An 18591-nucleotide genomic window follows, 5' to 3' on the forward strand; every position below is an offset into this window, starting at 1 on the left:
TCTCTTGCAAGAGAAAGCTCAAAAAATATTCATTTACCATTATTACATTATTCTAATCTTTTGCCACATTATTCTGTACTGTAAAATGGACGGTTTTGATTTCTTGCATCTTATTACATTTTAAGAATGACATTATCAATGACTTTTAAAAAATTTAATTGGAACTCCCATTAATGAACTGTATTTAATAATCACCTCTCACGGATGGCCTGGAAATGTCTACTTAATAATTTCTTTTAAATACTATAGCTCCACATTTGATTTCAATAATTCAATCTGTGTAAAAATTAATGATACATGTAATCTACAGGGGGTTGTCAAGATATCAAATTTCTCTTTGAGTGTTCACCTAAATATCTCACAACTGACCAAGGGAGTTATAAGAGTAGCACATGAAGAAAATTTTATCTTTCGGGAACCATGAATAGTTACAGTGAAACGAACTCAACCGGGGCCACCCAACGTTTTTTAGCCAATCACAAGACAAGTTTTAAACAAAAGAATTGGAGTTCCTTGGTCAGGGGACCAATCACAGTGAAGGGCAATTTTAACTCTTCGCTTGACTGAATACGATGCGAAGGCACGCTTAAGTGTTGTTTTTACAGCAAAAAATATAATTTTGTTTATTTCGTTTACGGTTAAGGCGAAAGTCTGTGGTAATTTGGAACACTGGACGGAATCAACATAAATACGTTTACCGAATTACGACCGCGAATATTTTTGAAGACTGAAAGGATTCAGCGGTGACCCCGGTTGAGTTCGTTTCACTGTAAGTATGAAAACCTAAACCCCCTATAAGTAAAACACAAGGCTACTTACTGGTAATTTATCTGAAATAAACTTGTGTTTAACTTTGCTTTTTCCCAATGTTGGAAATCTTTGTAAAATAGTATGTAGTTTATATAATAAAAATAATTTTGAGGTGAACACAAGTTAAATAGCTTAATGTGATTAATTTTTGAGCGTTTCAACATGTTTACGGTTGGATGATTCACAATATTCAAATCGAATTCGAATTTGAATGTTTGCATTTGAATAATGCAATCCGTTCGCCGTTAATCAAAACTATTCTGGAATAAAAGGCGGCACGCGCTGTTTATTTTGACTGTAATATTGTCCCAGGGAGAAGAGCTTGATGAGTTGCCTTCAAACATGTCTTTTGGACAGTTGTATGAGATAAACATAAATGCTGTTAAGAGATGTTTGGTGGGACTAAAAAAAGATAAAGTTTTAACACATTTACCCCTCCCCCTCCCCCTGGATAACATTACTTTAACACCTCTTATAAAGTTAAATTCCAATTTTGACCACCTTTAACGCTACCCTAAGGACACTCAGAAGTATTAATAATAGGGTGCTGTGTTTTAATTTGAGGCAAACAAAGTATTTTGTACAAGACGAAGTTAAGAATAAATTCCTGAAATAGTTTGAATGAATAGGGCATCATGAAGAGAATATACAAGGGAATAAATCAAGACAAATTTCACAGTATAAAATGATATATTTACAAAAACATCCCATCTGTTGATACATCAAAAGCAAATTCACCATATCCAAACCATCATTACATTAGAACACTGTTCATTTCCAATTACAGTTGCATCAGCCTCCATTTCTCCATTTTAAGTAGGGTACCTTGTCACTGTAGACAACACACAAAATAGAAACATAGGATGAACAATTGTCAGTGATGGCCTTTTCCTTTCCCTTCTGCTTTTTCAGCATCTTCCAACTCAAAAAGAAGCTTGTGCCCCTGTGAACAGATTGTAAATAATACAATTTGAATTAACATTTAGCTGAATTGGTTTACACTTCCATAATGATGTGTGACAAATATTAAGAGTCATCACAGGTCTAATACTTCCACTGGCATTAATTTCAACTTAACAATAATACTACCATTTGGGTTCATCCATGAAGCCTGACGAATTTGGTGGGTAGTTTTACTCTCAATAGACTCATATCCAACATGCGCTCATTGAATTGTTAAATAGACAACAAATACTTTATAGGAAAACATTTGTTTCTTATGGGTATTCAAACTTTGTTGAGTTTATCACTGTCAGGTACAGTGAAATGTTACAGATTTATGGTGGTAATAGGACTGAGTGGAGTCCAATTCGGTCTGTAATCATACGAGTGATTAACAAAATCGGATGAACACGAAGCGGGAGTCCGATTTGTTTAATCACAAGTGAGATTACAGACAGAATTGGACATCACGAAGTCCTGTTACCAATTAATCAAAACTATAACTACAAAATTTGAGGAAGAAACTAACCTTCGGTTGAATACTGAAAACATAACAGTCTACTCAACAAATGCACAACAACAGTGCACACAAAATGACGTACTGTCCAATTACACAGGCATGACACGTAAACTGTCCAATTACAAGCATGATGCGTACACTGTCCTATTACTCAGTAGTGCTCAAATCGGGCTGCTGATAACTAATCTTTTCAAGAATTTTGTTATAGTTTTGATTAACACTTTAACAAGGCAGGCAAAGTCAGTTACTTGCACCATTGATAGTTATCTTTACAGTTACAGTTGATGAGCTCAAAATTGTTTATTAATGTACAATTGTGTATTAATCTACAACAATCTTCACTTATTACCACTTACCAGTAAGTCAGGCCAGTCATGTTTTGCTCTCCACAGCATCCAAAACACCATTGTTCCACCAAAAAACTTGGACAATATCACATGGATTCTCCTTGGTCTGGGCAAATGCGATATTGCACCCATTGCTAGAATTTAGATGAAGAAAAATGTCTTAATTAAAAGTGAGAATTTTTAATAAAGACAAAAACTGCCATATTTTTCCTAGTGTACTCATGTTAAAATGCATTGGACAGTTTGGCAGTCTATTTGCTTTGAAAAAGAGAAAAAAAATTATCATATATTTTTTGTAAAGTGAATAAAATCTTGCATTTCTAGTGGTAACCAAACCCCTTTCTCTATCTATGACTATTTAGAGGGTTTGTGTCCTTGTTTCTCCCTCACAACATGACTTCTGTTCATTTGGTGTTGCATTAAATTATTATTTTTTTAGCCATCATTCTTTAGATTTAAAATCATTCTTCATCATTCTTTAGATTTAAATGCCCTTATTGGACCATCCCAAGGGAAAGATGCTGTCAACATTGGGAGCTAGATCATTTTCAGTGGCAGCTCCGAAACTTTGGAATGTTCTACCTGTGGAGCTTCGTCAAGCGACATCACTTGACTGTTTCAAATCTCAACTTAAAACTTATCTTTTTAAGAAGTATTTTTATAATCTATAACTTTATTTTTATTTTCATAAGATGTAAAGCGCTATTGATCAGAACATGAAAATATGCGCTATATAAATTAGCAAATTATTATTATTATTATTATATACTGACTTAAGGTCGGGACACAAAAGGGTACGAGTCTCAGGGACTACACTACCGTATTTACCCGTGTATAAGTCGACCTTTTTTTTACCTAAAAATCGGCCCAAAAAATCGCCCTCGACTTATACACGGGTCAAAATTTTTGACCCAAGCACCAGTTTAATAAATTCTGCATAATTAACATAACAATTGTTTTAATATGTTCACAAACTTCTAATAAACAACAGTACAGGTTACGATGTCCTTTCGCTTTGCTATCTGTGTTATTAAATTGGCAGTTCAAGTTGAAATTCCCTACGATTTATCGCTTAATATAAACCTGAATGTTGTAGAGACTCATTGGCAATGGATTTGAATAAAGAGCTGTCATATTTCACCAATAAAGCTGCTAAATCCACTCGAGAAAAACATCTTCATGCATAATCTTTCTTGCTGCGAACTTCGCTACTTAGTAACCTGGCATGATGCAAGCACGTGTAGTTATCAGTTACCAGTACCTCACCGAGGAAGCTTGGTTACCAAGCTCCCCAAGCAAGCACTTTGTTTACCCGGCATAGCTAATCGAACGTTCGAAAATCGAACTCAATCAAACTCAATCCATGGATTGAGTTCGATTGAGTTCGGCAATCGAACGAAATCGAACACCAGACTTTCAGTGAGTTCGATTTCCGAACAAATCGAACTCACTCGAACAAATCGAACCCAATCGAACCCAATCAATCAGATTGGGTTCGATTGAGTTCGGTAACCGAACTAATTCGAACACAATTAAATGGATTGCGCTCGATTGGCTCTGGTAAACCTATACATACAAAGCAAGCCCGTCGAAAGCAGGTTTTTCTTGCGTTTTTTTAAGGTTTATTCACATCTTACTGTCGTGATAGAAAGAATAAATAGTAAATGCAACAGTAAAATTATTTTTTTCCTCAGGTAAAAATTACATCTTACTGTTGTGATAGAAAGGATAAATAGTAAATGCAACAGTAAAATTATTTTTTTCCTCAGGTAAAAATTAAAGTAAATGATCAGATGTTTGTGTAGATTGATTTCTTGGGTGTCAAGGGTTATCTTGTCCCGCGGCGCTCTTTAGCCTGCGTGGCCGGCGTTCAAAGGGGAAGGAGAACAGGAGTTTGAGCGCGAAGCGCGAGGTGCGAGGAGAGAGCGTGAACTCCCCTTCTCCTTCCCCTTTGAACGCCGGCCACGCAGGCTACGCGCTCTTATGATTGTACTGCTTGTCTTTTGTGGCAAAAAAGGGAGCGGATTGAATTCCCTGGTACCTCGGTTTATTTCGTTGGCATCTGTTCCCGGTTCTCTTGAATCTCACATAAACATCTTCTGTCGAGTTATCGAAGCATTTACAGGCCACAGGGAAGAAACTAGTTCACGTTGAATCGGGTTGAAGGTGACCTAATTATCCGCGCTCGTTTGCAATTCGGAATGCACGGCCTTTCTCTCCGATTTTCTTTAACACATCGAAAACTTCGCCATCCTTGACGTCAAAGCGGTATTCCTGGTAGCCTTCTACTACGCATTTGAAGCTTACAACCCACAGAGCATCTGAAGCCATTTCTGCGACCACGTGCTAAACTCCGGGCTGAAGTAACTCGAGCTTCCAAGATCTGGTTATAGATTTTCAACGCCGGTTTTACAAAAATCAAGAGTTCGAAAATCGAACGTTCGATCGAGTTCGATTGAATATTTTTTCTTTTCGGTGAGTTCGATTTGGTTCGATTGCCAACTCAATCGAACTCAATCCATGAATTGAGTTCGATTGAGTTCGATTGAGTTCGATTGGGTTCGATTTGCTATGCCGGGTGTTTATCAAGTCGATTCGAAAGATTTTTGATGTTTCTTGGTGTTTTGCTTGTCTTCTAAAGCCGCTGCTATCTCTCAACAATTAGAAAGGTTCGTTTGAAATAAGTGTGTTTGATTTTATAAGCCTGTTTCAAAAATTATGGACAAAATGCCTGCACGTGTTGTTACAAAATGTAAAACGCTCGAGTCAGTACGATAATAAACATAAGCTTAACATCGAAACTTGCTGTGATTTTTTCATCAAGTATCTCTACCTGAAAGGAAATTCTAAGAAACACAAGGTTAATTTGCCAAGAAAATTCTTACCCAGAAATGTAAAAAACTTAGTTTCTGGCCTCAAAAATAGGGGGTCGACTTATACACGGGGTCGACTAATACACGGGTAAATACGGTACTTGCAAGAAAATTTCGGACAATATTAATTTTGAACATCAAAAGTGTCCGAAAATAAAACCCTTCAAAATTTTTAAGCGTCCAAAATTTTAACCATCCGAATATTTTACAGTACATGTAGTATAAACCTTTTAAGTACATACTTTCTTGGGCGACAGGAACACATGTATTCAAGGACGATGTACATGATACAGCTAGAACTCGGATTAGGCTTTATTCCTTCTTTTTATCGCTGGAAAGGAAATTTTTTGCTGTTTTAATAAAAAACAAAATGCAGATAAATGCCAATTCATGCCCACTGGCTTGCTGGTTTGTACATGTACAACCGCCTCCAAAACAAACCAGATGTGGCAAGGAAGACTCAATGGTTTTGAGGTGGAAGGAATAGACAGTGGAGGCTGTCACTAAGAAATTAAACCCAAGAAGATTCTTTTGAAGATCTTGTCGCAGATAATTCAGCCACCTTGCACTTCAAAGCTTTTAGTTTTCTTAATCGAAGGAACTCTAGTTGAGGCCCAGCTTGAGATCATAACGGCTTGATAGAATTTTCATTATTTTCTTGTCGGTGCATCTGTTAAACATTGAGGGTGCAGTAAAATTATCATTTTCACAGATGTTGTTTCAGTCAAATTTTTGTTTAGAAGGTGTAAATTTACTTTAGTTATGTTTCAGCAAAGTGTTCGAAATTTTTGTCTGAAATTTGTCTGAAATGAGATAAAAAGTATCCAAAAGTTAAACATCCAAATTAAAACATCTGAAATTTTAACATCCAAAATTTTTTGCAAGTAATGTATCCCTAAACACACACAGTACACACTAAAGGGACCTGTGAAGTCTATCAGAGTGCGACTTGTCGCAGGGTCAAGTCCCCTGTAGTGTGTACACAAAGGGACTAGTCGCAGGGACCAACCGCTTTGGTTTTTGATTAGTTGATTTTTTATTTTGGTCAGAGGGACTAGTCCCACAAACAGTGCACATCAGAGAACAAGCAAACTTTCATGCAACTAGTCCCAGAATTTCAAACCACTTTGAATTCGTGGGAAAATGGGTAGTTTACACAAAGGGATATGGTCTCTGGGACTAGTCAAGGGACTAGTCATGGAGACTAGTAACCTCATTTGTGCCGACCTTTAGTATTGAACATGCATAAAGTTAAGAACATTTTGTTTTCTCTTGCAATCACTTGTAAAAACCAAACCATTGGGTAAGTGACTTTTGCCACAACTCTCAATAGTTGCAAGGCTTTACCGCTAGGTCTGATTGGTTTAGAGGCTGATAGTTTTCCGCACAGATAGGGTCTGAAATAAGCTTATATTTCAGTTCATCAAACGACGGTCAGTTTAAAGCTTGAATATTTTCACGAAATATGGGAATTTTTCGACCCGATATCCTGCTAATAAAAGGTAAAAAGTTTATGATACGTACCTTATCTTCTCAAGCAGTGACTAAGCAGAACCAGAACTCTGAAGCAGAACTAAACCTGATCAAATCCGCCAAACTCTTCCTGTATTTCCAATATGGCGGCAGCAAACACTTGATACCAGACCTCTCACGTAATTCTTACCAGGAGCGGCTCGTGTAGCTTTGCGAGATGAGGCGGCGCGGTTAGTACCTCTGTAGCTTTGTGATCAGTTTATACAATCTGTCCCAGTCACCCAGCAAGGACAGCAAGATAATTTGGTACTTCATACGAAGAAAACTGTTCCAGGTACAGTTTCTCGGAGTTAGCCAGCAGGCTAACCAGTTAGCAGTGATCAGGCCTGGCGATGTCGTTAAAAATTAAAGAAAATTTTCTATGAGTGCACGTTGTGTTGGGGTGTTACCTTTTAGGCTGCATGTATGTTTTTAGAGTATAATTTACCAACAACGTTTCCTTTCTACTACAATCAAACTTCCCCTTACGGACACCTATATAATACGGACTGTTCCGAAAGAGATGAAAAATCATTTAAACTCTACCTCTGTAATGCAGACACCACCATAATACGGACACTCTTTCCTGCCCCTTTGGTTTCCGTATTAAAGAGGGTAGCAAAGGGGGTACTGTAATCCCGTTTCACACACAAATTCTAACCAAATTCACGTGTCACGTGTACTTGAAACACCAAAATTCACGAATCACGTGTCTTTTTTAGCCATTTTCACGCGTCACGGTCTAATTTTTCCCCTTATCACGCGTGCCACGCATATAAAACCCTTTGCCACCCTTATTAAAGAGGTTCGACTACATTACAATTACCTCTTTGTGGAGGTGCTAGGCGATGTCTTAAAAACAGAAATGGATATTAACAGTTTGTCACATTTGTTTTTATGTGCCCCAGCTGATTTGTTGATTTTATAAGGCCCAGTCCTATAAATCCACGCAAGCGAGTTAGCACTTGAGGTAATGTCAGTACTGATCTTGCTGGAATACTAAACGTACATCGCCCAACTTTTTTGAATAAAACAACGCCATACCCCATGCAGATGTACTTTATGGGCAGCACAAACAATTTGCGTGTCAGTTAGAAAACAACTAGCGAAGGATTAGTGACTTTTTCATGAATGGCCTGCCCCCTGGACGCTGACTTATATTGGAGGACTTTTAAGAATGATTAATTCTTTCTTGTACTTTGACAGTTTTAATCCGTTACTCGCTGTACATGAGCTAGTGCACGTAATATGGGTTATTTTTACACGATAGTGCACAATTCAAGACATTTGACCTTGTTTAGCTGTTAATCTCGCCTGGTGTTCATGTTGTAAGTCATTTAGGGTTTTTTAATCGCATGTTCTCTTTACTCTATCACATGTTCTCTACATATGGTCAGCATAGGGGTTTGTTCATTCAACCGTTTATCCCTCACGGATTGCTTTCTCAAAATAAATCTCTTTTTTTGTCTCTTTATACCAGACAAACTAATTGCGTGTGCCTCAATAATCAGTCTGTAGTTTGTAATTGTTCCATGGGAGTATTATTAATCCCTTTGACGAAATACCTTAAAAATTGCATCACGTTTTTTTGCAATTGAATGTTAAAGCCTGCATGTCCCATGAAAGATAATTAAATAAAGTAACTGCTGTTTTATGAGGGCAGTCCGAAATCTGGGCGTAAGCCTCTAACCAGACCACCATGTGGTTCTCACAGTAAAAGCTAATTATAAAAGCCCGCATCATTTCTGCCCTTTGAGACAGAAGATCGCTTCTCTTTTTGCTTCTCTCCTTCTGTTTACCGCCGAAACGAACTAAGTTGTTCAGTCTGGTTACAGGGACTATGTCACGAATTTTAACAGATTTTTGAACAGCCAACATTTATATTTCTGTCAGTAGGAAACTTAAAACTTATGATCCATTTTGATTGAAAATTGCTATTTTAGAGCACTAAAACTGTTTAAAAGCGCGTTTGGCTGCGGATGGCTCGAATGGAAATGGATTGCAATTTAAAAACGATAGCCGATGACTAATGTTTTCCAAAAAATCTATGTTTATAGGCGACGTTTGATTTCTATCCCCAGATAAAGGTACTATACCTTCAATTCAATGTTCAAAGATAATGTTTGTTATGGGTAAAGTTGCCTACTACTTATTTCAGAACAGTTTAGACCGAAAATCTGCGAAATCCCCGTGACATAGTCCCTTTAAAATATCAATAAGACCGCAGGTCAGTCCTGACTTTGCCCCTATAATCTGAAGCCATCAAATGACCAGGCTGTCAAACAAATGACAAGCCGATCGAGGCACGGAGAGATTGTGAGAAGGGGCTTCGTGTGGGTTCTCCAAGTAATCCAAGAGCCTTTTGTCCTTAACAGATTTCATAATATTTAGCGTTAAAAATATAAACCCGTGAAATCTGACCCGCTAGCAAAAATACCTATGTTGCCCTCCACCATTCAGTATCTAGACCAAATGAAATCGTGATTTGATTTTCTCGACTTTTTGCCGCACTGCAATGGCACTGACTGCGTGATTCCTTTGTTGAGTTGAATTTAAGCTTTTCGCTTGTCCAGTCATTTAATACTCAGAAAACGGTCAGCAAATAGTTAGATAATAAAAAGAACCGTAGTAACGGTTCCCTAACATGGACGACTTGCAGGGAGTCTACTAAGTGAACAGTACTAAAGGAGTATGGGAGTATTTAGGCTGGACTGGCTGGGCCTGAGTTTTAAAAGAAAAACAAAATAATAACGTTGCCTTTGTTCATTTGCACAACTAAAAGAAACAAAATTAAAAGAAAAGAGTTCGCATCTAATTGCTTTTCGAGAAAGTGGCACCAGTCATTTTCAATATGGCAAAAATTTACACTTACTATTAATAGGTCAGGTGTTCATTTGGTAGTCAGTTTACGAGCCAATATGGCGCCGGGCTAACAATGAAACAGGCGGCATAATTTTCATTGCCCTCGTTTCTAGTTTTATTTCTTGTGAAATCTTAGTTTAGTCTTAAAACTTCAGTGTTCAGTTCACTCTATGGCCAAGGAATTTCCATTGTGTATTTGACAACTTCCTTGGAGTTAATAACTGGAAAGGTTACAGTCTTAAGCTTCCAAAGTTAAATTCAAAGCTAAATTTGAAGAGACCTTCTGACTGCGTTGTACTAAAACGTCTTGGAAAGAAATTATGTCCAACCTCGTACAAACAAGTATAATAGCTTATTATATGATTTCTTAGTCTACGCATCCGCACTTTCCCATGTGAACCGGTGCAGGGATGCCAATCCTCTGGGTCCTCTGGTCTACCGAAAAGCAGAACCGGAAAAAATATCTCCTTCAGACCTGCTCAGTTCGAGACGAATCAAAGCAGGTTATTTTCTTGCGGCTGGACCAGAGCACTGAAGCTTTTAAAGTCCGTGAAGACGAACGCGAAAATAGCGAGCAAGCAAGCGAGCAAAAGAAACTGCTGGCAGCTAGTCAATAAAGAAAATTAAAGGTTTGTTAGGGGTGGGCTTGATGCATGCTGCTATAAATCCATCGGTCTCCCACGAAATAACTGATTTTAGCTTTTCAAGTCAATCTCCTTAATCAAAACTTCGATACACTTTACAAAAGACTTTTTTTTTAATATAACCGAATAGTGAAAAGCACAATGAATGATTAGAAAGCCGATGTTGGAGAAATGTTTTTACCTCCTCACTTACAATGCAAAATTTTAAAAATCCTTTCCGTCATTATCTGGATCTTTTCGGCTGACTGGTGTGGTTCTCTCTCCATTCTCACAATTTATCCTCGTGAAATCTCATTAAATTTTTAGTCAAATCTCGTCAAAATGAAACTTGTTCCTTGATTATATTTGAATTATGGCTCCATCATTTGCGTATTTATAGAACTGATGAAGCTGGGCGACAGGTGTCGTTTCAGTTTTGACGGGGGCAAACTTCCGTTGAAAGAATAGCTCGTCACTATGGTGTTAACTGAACACGGTCCCCGGAATACGGTACAGGCCAGATTTAGAACTGTAACGGTATTTCGCAAAATTGTGGTCCATGTGGTACATTTTAAAAAATCAGTCGTCTTTTGCTTGTTTAGCAATTGATAAACTAGCCTACGTAGCAGGCGTCTGTGTAGTTTTTAGAGCGTTGTGTAGTTTTTAGCGCGTTTAAAAGAGTGCGCGATCGCGAGAAGGCCGCGCGAGGAAAAATCCATACTCGCGCTAGAAACTAACGGCGCCTGCTACGCAGGCTATTGATAAACTGTTCTGGCAGTCTTCGAGGCCAGGCTATCTCAACATAAGGCAAAACATAGAGGAACTAGTTTTCTATTGTCTTGAATCAGTCAAGAAAGTCCATCACAAAAAAAACGGCATAGAACTATTCACCAAAAATGTAACTAAATAAGCCGTTTGTATGGTGATGTTTTAAGATTGGGAGGCATCACGCTTCATTGCTTAGGTAACGAGGCAAAATAAGGGACCACACGTGTTTAATTTTTTCTTTCTTTTAATTTTGTCTCTTTGTCTGAAACCTGCGCGCGTGTGTGAGTTGTGTCTTATTGTAACAATAGCGGGTATGCTTTTAAACAAGTTCCTATTAACAGGTCTTAATTGAAACGAGAAAAAGATAGCTAAAGAGCTAAACAATTATTTAACTTTCAGAGACACGACATGGTGAATACATGGATTTGTTAAACGACATCGGATGAATAACCGAATGACTTTTAAAAAAAGCCTGGTGAATAAAAAAAAATTATTATTAATATTCTCACGGAAACGCAGCACAGTTAAATCAAATCCAGTACTTAAGGAAATGTATGCCAAATATCTTTGGATCTTTGCCCTTCCAAATGAGCGAAAGTTTAATGGGAGTGGGGAAATAGGGTTGCATAAATTTTGCGCGCGTAACACAGGAAATACGTCTGCGCTCGCAGGCTAGTATTCTGCTTGAAAGATTTTTTTTTACTCATTTGAAATTCTGATCATTTAACGAGTACAGTTGAACAGTTGGGTCTACAGAAATTCTGTGGAATAAAGAAGGTAACCTCGAGTTCTTTGCCAATGGTGGACTTTTTGAGGTGTCTTTTTGGTCATTGTCAATATATCATTTTTCAGTTGCTGTTTGTCTTTTTCTATCAAAATCACTTTTTTATTGTTATTTGGTTTAACTAGCAACTGACTTCTCTTTTATTCTTCTCAAATTCCAGTAGTTTCTGTCATTATACTGAGTCTCTATTTTAAGCAGCCTTAAAAGGCTTGTGATACAATTGTTCGAAGCCTAATGGAAAGAGAACAACTGAGTCAAGTTATACCATGTATACAAAATGGCGATTTAGCAACGTTAGTCGTGGAGGTACCTGAAAGAGCGCCCTAAACAGGGCCAGCCGTTCAAGCTAGGACATCTCCACGTGGCCCGGATGTCCGGGAAATCCGGTCCGGTAGCCCCATTCTCGAGTCTACTTTTGATCTACTTTTTCCTTCATTCGGCTTGTATTAAACAGAAACCAGTTTGGCAACTGAAAGCCAGAGCACTGTAGTGCCGTACTAAAGCCGAATGTTCAGCGGTTTTTCTCCGCCATTGTAACACAAAAACGTGGCGCAACTCGGAAAGGCAGAAATCTGTGAAAAGGTTAACGACATTCATGTCTTTTACAGCCTTCGAGCAGGCTAGGCTATGTCTTCTATAAATACATACATCACCTTTATTTAAATTAAACCATCTGAATGCATTAAGATGATTTATTACCTTTATTGACTCCCCTGCTACACGAGAAAGTAATTTTCCGAGAGAGAGAAAGAAAAACGAAAAATTAAATAAATAAAAATAACAATGTATCGTGCAATACAAGTATTTCTTCAGAGAGACTCACTTGGTGGTTTAAACAAAATCATTTATAGTATGTATTAAACTACTTTTTCATAAGAAACAGCATCTCGCACTGTATTCTCTTGTGTGTAGCTTAAGCTATAAGGACTTAAATACTCGTAAGAGACTCTCGCTAACAGGCATTTGTGGTTAGTTCATTGGGATTCGAAATCGATTAAAACACAGTAGAGCCCCCGGGTAACTCGAAATCCGAAGGGAAACGAAAAACAGTTCGAGTTACCGGGGTTCTACTGCACACGAACCGGTGGTCAGCGCGGGAAAGTTACGCAACTGTGTGCAGCTGACTAGCCTGGCCAAACAAATAACATGTGGGTTGTTGTGGTTGGTGTAATACTAGTGTGGCGGAGCACGTTGAATGAATAACTTGGAGAAAACATGCTTTGTCTGCTAGATACTTTGGCCTGACCGCAAAAGCATTGTAATGGATGTTTTTGAGCGCCCTAATGTTTGTGAATGCGGTCTTTTTGAACAATAGTATCTAATCTATGAGAAAGACAACCTAACTTTCCTTCATGTGCAGAGCTAAACTTTGATTTTCTGAAACCAGTAGCTATGTTCAAAACTGTTATTAAGATATTGTATTAAAAATAAAACTCTTCTTTCACCACCTAGCAACCTGCAAGGAGCTTTTTAATATATAATTCTATGTGGAGACCAGTAAAACTATTGTTAGTAGAGAAATTTAGAATGCTTCTTTAGAAAAAATCACTTTATTTATTGTTCTGTATTGGCATTTCGCTCAGTTGTAACAGAAACAATAAGCGCGCTCGTGTCAGCTGCTCCTTTGGGCCAGTTTCATCACACTGTGGAAAAATAACGTAGCTTTGTAAGGAAAAGGAAAAAGTGGTTTGCAGTTTAACTGAACCGATTCTTTAAGACAAGATCTGGCTAAAATCTGAAAGTTTTTTCTTTAAAATGATGGCACGTGGCAAAAAGTATTCGCCAACTCATACTCACGTATGCGCGCTTACTCGCAGGTACACTGACTCACTTTTCTCATATTTATTTTTCCGGCTTCCCATTTACTTTACGGCGACTGCGTGTAAAACTGTCAATAAAATGTGCAATAAAATTCTGTCAATAGTGCGTTTGCTGTGGTATATTTTACAGTTAAGGCATCTTCTCTTTCATTAAATGACATAATACAACGCATGGTTAGCGCGCGACAACAGTGTGGTCGGTAAACAGTGCAAAGCAAACAATTGACCACTCGGACCACATAATTAAGTCTGCACGTGTCTTTATTGTTAGCCCTTTATTTTATTTTCTTAATTGATTTTTCAAGCTCATTAAAGTTTTAATTTCTTAAACTGATCTCTGATCATCTCAAGCTCATGAAAGTTTTTCTCCGCGCGCTTGACTCAATCGCGCGCGCACTGAAATTTGTGCGATTTTTTTTTCAAGAGGTGAAAGGCTGGTAGCTATGCAAGTGTATAAGGCCGACACCAGGAAACACGCTAAGCTCATTTGAATAACAAAGCTAAAAGTTATCCCTCTCCAAGGTGCAATTATTCAAAAAGTTACTGTTTTAATTGTGCAGAGAAAGCTAGGCGCACCTGGGAACCACTTGAAACAAGAACTAAACATGTCAAAGGGGTTTAAAACGCTCTTTCCTCCTGGGACATTTTTTCAGGTCTCTCATTCTTGAGGAATTATAGACAGGTTTTTTTTTTGTTGCATTCAAACGACGTTTCAATGAAATAAGGTGGTGTTTTGTGCCCTTTCTCTGAACAAACAGCCTATAAAAAAGTGTTTTGATAAAAGACAACCCGTGTTTCCGGCGGAAAGGTGGTTAAGCTCTGTAAATAAAATGCGAGCTTACTTAGACAGTCCTAAAGAGACATTTCAATTCCATCCAACGTACACAAAACATATCATTAGTGAAATTTAAATTGCCAACTGTCATTCACTCATGCAGACATTGTAATCAAGCCTTATAGGTTCAATAGGCTCGTTTTCTCATTATTAATTGTACGGCGTTTGATTGATCGTTCTTGATACTGAAGTTAGTCCAGAGATACTGTGAGACCCGTGTAATTGTTTTCTTTAAACCCCCACGCCACGTGCGCCTAGTTTGAAACAAAGGGATTTAATGATAGAAAGTTTACAATGAAATAAAGCAATTTATTTGAGAAAACAAACAAACCGTTTTAATCTACGCCAGAGCGAGCCATTATGGGCCTAAGAACCATAGGAAATGAATACTTTTAGGCAAAAAAGATGTCTTTTTCCAAGCATAGTTCTGGCGAATTTCCTGTAGTTTTCGTGGTTAGGCAAGTCTGGGAGCAAGTTGTGATACCATTGCGAAGCGTGGCAAGACCCTGTAAAGACTATTCAAATGTTAATATACACGTGTCGTTATGATTGATAACATCTGCGCTCTTTAACTATAAATTTACATCTTTGCACGTCTATTGTGGCTGAGGAAATGACTCAAAGCATAGAGGTGTTAAATTGAGCGCTCAAAAAAACAAGGCCGAACTCGCTTTATCGACCGAACTTTATCAAAAATCTTTGTAAAGATGCTTCGCTGCGAAACCAAAACAATACAATCATTTACGAAAAATTCGGCTAAGATTTGATATAACGTAAAAAGACTTTTCGTAGTTTTTTTTTTCATTTTCGAGAAGGACAACGAAAACAAAGGAAGTTGTTCGCGAGATCATTTAAATATCTATTGTTTCCTTGATTTACTTGTGAAAGAATTTCTCGCGCCAAAACGGTGGGACGTTGTCTTGTTGCCATGGAAATGAACTTTCGACCAATGAGGTGACGGTAGTAACTTCACTCACGGCTATTTATTCCAGTTACGTACGTACTTGTTACGACGTGAGATATCGAACTACTGATCTTCGGAAGGTCGAACCTTTTACAACCAGAAATGACTGCGACTCAGATAAGTTATCCTCCGTCTTGTCCTCGGCGAGTGAGGCCGAACATAAATCCTAGCCGTTCGGTTTGCAGGCAGCTCTTTGGGCCGGTAAACCACGAGCAACTGAGGGCAGATTTGCTTCGCGAGAGAAGGAAGATGAATGACGAAAACACTCAAACGTGGAACTTCGATTTCGAGAACGGCGTTCCTTTGGTTGGAAGATACGTCTGGGAAAGACTTTGCTGCAATTTAACAAGGGAAAAACCAAGTTCAAGTTTTCCTGACTGTGTCACTGAAACGGGAACAAGTGAACGCTTGGCTTGCCTCAGTGTTCCTTCAAGTGAACTTACTACGACTTCTACTACGACAAGTTCAGGCACAGCCAAGCGTCCAGTATCGAATGACTCATGTTCTAATCAGGCGGAAAACGAGTCCGTCGAAACAGAAAGGCCCCTCAAACACCTCAGGAAGGCAAAATCTAGTGGAAAAATCACAGGTAGGTCGAGATATTGTTTTTGTTTTCATAATTTACATGCCTCATTCCTGATTATACGTTCGAAATTCTGCAGCCCGATTGAGTTGTTTTGCTCATTTCGCAGGCTTGATGTAAAAAGCGTGTCGTTTTACTCACGAGAAAGATCAAGTTTCAACAGAGCGTAGCATTTGCTTCAATTTACTTTTTCTTGATTCAGCCGAGAATTTGCACTCTGAAATGTCGCTCGCGAGAGATTAATTTGCGTAGGCGAGGTTTTCAGATGTAGTAACGATAATAGCTTTTTGTCAACCGGGTCAAATACAATGAACGATCGAGAGCGACAGCCCTGTCATTGGTTTGCATTGGTTCCCACTAATCCTTTATAATCTCTCCACTCAGATTTTCTACGATCGACGAAACAAAGAACTTGCGGGAAAAGATCACGACGAAGCAGAAGAAAAACGCAACCGAAACAAACAAGTATGGACTTGTTCGTCCGCAAACATTAGCTTCAACTTTTCAAAAGGTCAGTGTCTTGAAAGCTTATTACAAGGTCATGTGTAGATAGAAGTTTGCTAAGCGTGGAAGTTCGTAGAACACTTTTCGTGAGAAACCGGTTAAAACTGGCCTAGCTCCTTAGTAAAATTAAGGTAAATAGCGCTGTTTTCATGACCCTTACGACTCGATTATTCCCCAAGGACGTCTTTCATAATGAACGATTTGTCTCTGAGCTCATTTGTTTGTCTTATGTCAAACAAAACCAGCGGATTAGTGATCACCGACCTCGTTGCAAAATGACTGTTTACCTAACGATTTCAACTTAGTTAATGAAAGGCGCGTGCCAGCAGTTGTAATAATAGTTGCAAATTATATTGAACTCGTACGTGTAAAGTGAAAAGATTTCTTTTACTCGTTACATCGGCTTGGGTGAAAATTTCAAGGGAACTGCAGCGAACTCCTGTTGAGTTTAAAAGCCGAAACATTTGATGACCTTTTCAGTTAAGCCCCCCTGAAAACATGTTTCACGTCCCGTACTTTCTTAACTTAAATGTTAAGAAGAATTTGCTTTGTATTGCTCCAGAAAAAATAGGCTTTGGCACTTTTGAGATTTGATGGAATAACTATTTCAACTAATATACTGAATAACGACTTTATTATAATGCATTTTAAAAACTATGGAATCTCTGATTTATGTTAATATATTTTACAGTTGTAATAAAGTTTTTATTTATATTTCTTTTATAGATCCAGAGAATTATCGCACAGTCAAGTAATACCATTCCTATCAAGACCGGCCAGTGGACTAAAGGAATGAAGATTATTTGTTGTATATAATATTAAAAAAATTTCAGGACTGGAAATAAAATGTAAATACTGTAGATATTTGAAATAGTCAAATTTATGTAATATAGAAAGCAAAAGGAAATATAACTATTGCTAAAATACAACTGTCAAAAATCACAGGATTAAATCAATCAGGACATTTTATTATAATTTACACCTATGACACAAACTAGCCAATAAAGGTAGTTTGAAGTCTGCCTCAGTCATTGACCACGAGTTTTGTTCAGAATAGGCTAATTTTATGCATCATTGTTTCACAGATATGCATGTTAGATTTTAGGTGGTATTACTGTTATGGTTAATAGTTTTGTTAGGATAATTAGGAGCAAGTCACAAGTTTTTTCCCGACGACTCAAGACGTACTTTACAAACAGATAAATAAAATTATTTTCAAGGTAGCATTGGTATTTATATACCGCTATCTCATACAATTCATTTAAAAGTGTTCTTCGAATTTTTTTTCGCTCACCACTGTTGTATACTTGTCAAAAAAGAGAAAAAGGTCAGTCTAAAAAAGGTTGCCTTAGTAAACTCTGTAAGTAGATAATTAAATAAAACTGAAGTTTGTAAATAAAAAAATATCTTTTACAAAAGTGATGTAAAAGAAGTCGGAAGTAAGTTTGATGTTTGTCCTCATGAAGTAAGCCTACAAGCAGTCTCGGGTATCGTTTACATCGATGTAGTTTCCAATTGACACAGTTTCACGACCTTGAAACTGCAAATGAAAATGACACGGTTTTGAAGTGTTAACATGGAACCTATCTAACTGTTTTCCAAACGTTTTTGAATGTGATTGTATAAGCAAGCTCTGCACTCAGTGCAAGGTTCACCATTTTTTCAGCCAATTTTGCGCACGTAGCTGTTTTCAAATGGATGTGGTTTCACCGTAACACATTTAGTTGTCCAAGGAAACCATTTCATTCTAGAAACGCTCCACTTTTGACAGCGTTTTCAAAATGATGCGGTTTCAATATCAATCTTGATCAGTGTCATGTAAACCACATCGAAAGCACTGCAGT

At 37.8% G+C, this 18591-nt stretch overlaps 2 protein-coding genes across 2 annotated transcripts; one reads left to right on the forward strand and one right to left on the reverse strand.

The window, feature by feature from the left end:
* Positions 1-1481: 1481 nt before the first annotated feature.
* On the reverse strand, positions 1482-7167 carry LOC144644347 (NADH dehydrogenase [ubiquinone] 1 beta subcomplex subunit 2, mitochondrial-like). Its single transcript, XM_078503816.1, has 3 exons — positions 7017-7167; positions 2629-2753; positions 1482-1753 (listed from the first exon to the last, which is right to left on the reverse strand). Exons 2-3 carry the CDS (start codon positions 2749-2751, stop codon positions 1685-1687), a joined length of 192 nt encoding a protein of 63 aa, XP_078359942.1. The 5' UTR covers positions 2752-2753; positions 7017-7167; the 3' UTR covers positions 1482-1684.
* An 8353-nt stretch (positions 7168-15520) lies between these two features.
* LOC144644348 (uncharacterized) lies at positions 15521-18186 on the forward strand. The gene is made up of 3 exons (XM_078503817.1): positions 15521-16249; positions 16628-16754; positions 17474-18186. The coding sequence occupies exons 1-2, from the start codon at positions 15763-15765 to the stop codon at positions 16735-16737; spliced, it is 597 nt and encodes a 198-aa protein (XP_078359943.1). The 5' UTR covers positions 15521-15762; the 3' UTR covers positions 16738-16754; positions 17474-18186.
* Positions 18187-18591: the final 405 nt, after the last annotated feature.

This window comes from Oculina patagonica, chromosome 2 (genome assembly GCF_052425735.1).
Source record: "Oculina patagonica isolate OP01 chromosome 2, crgOcupat, whole genome shotgun sequence".
In the NCBI taxonomy this organism is placed as follows: domain Eukaryota; kingdom Metazoa; phylum Cnidaria; class Anthozoa; order Scleractinia; family Oculinidae; genus Oculina; species Oculina patagonica.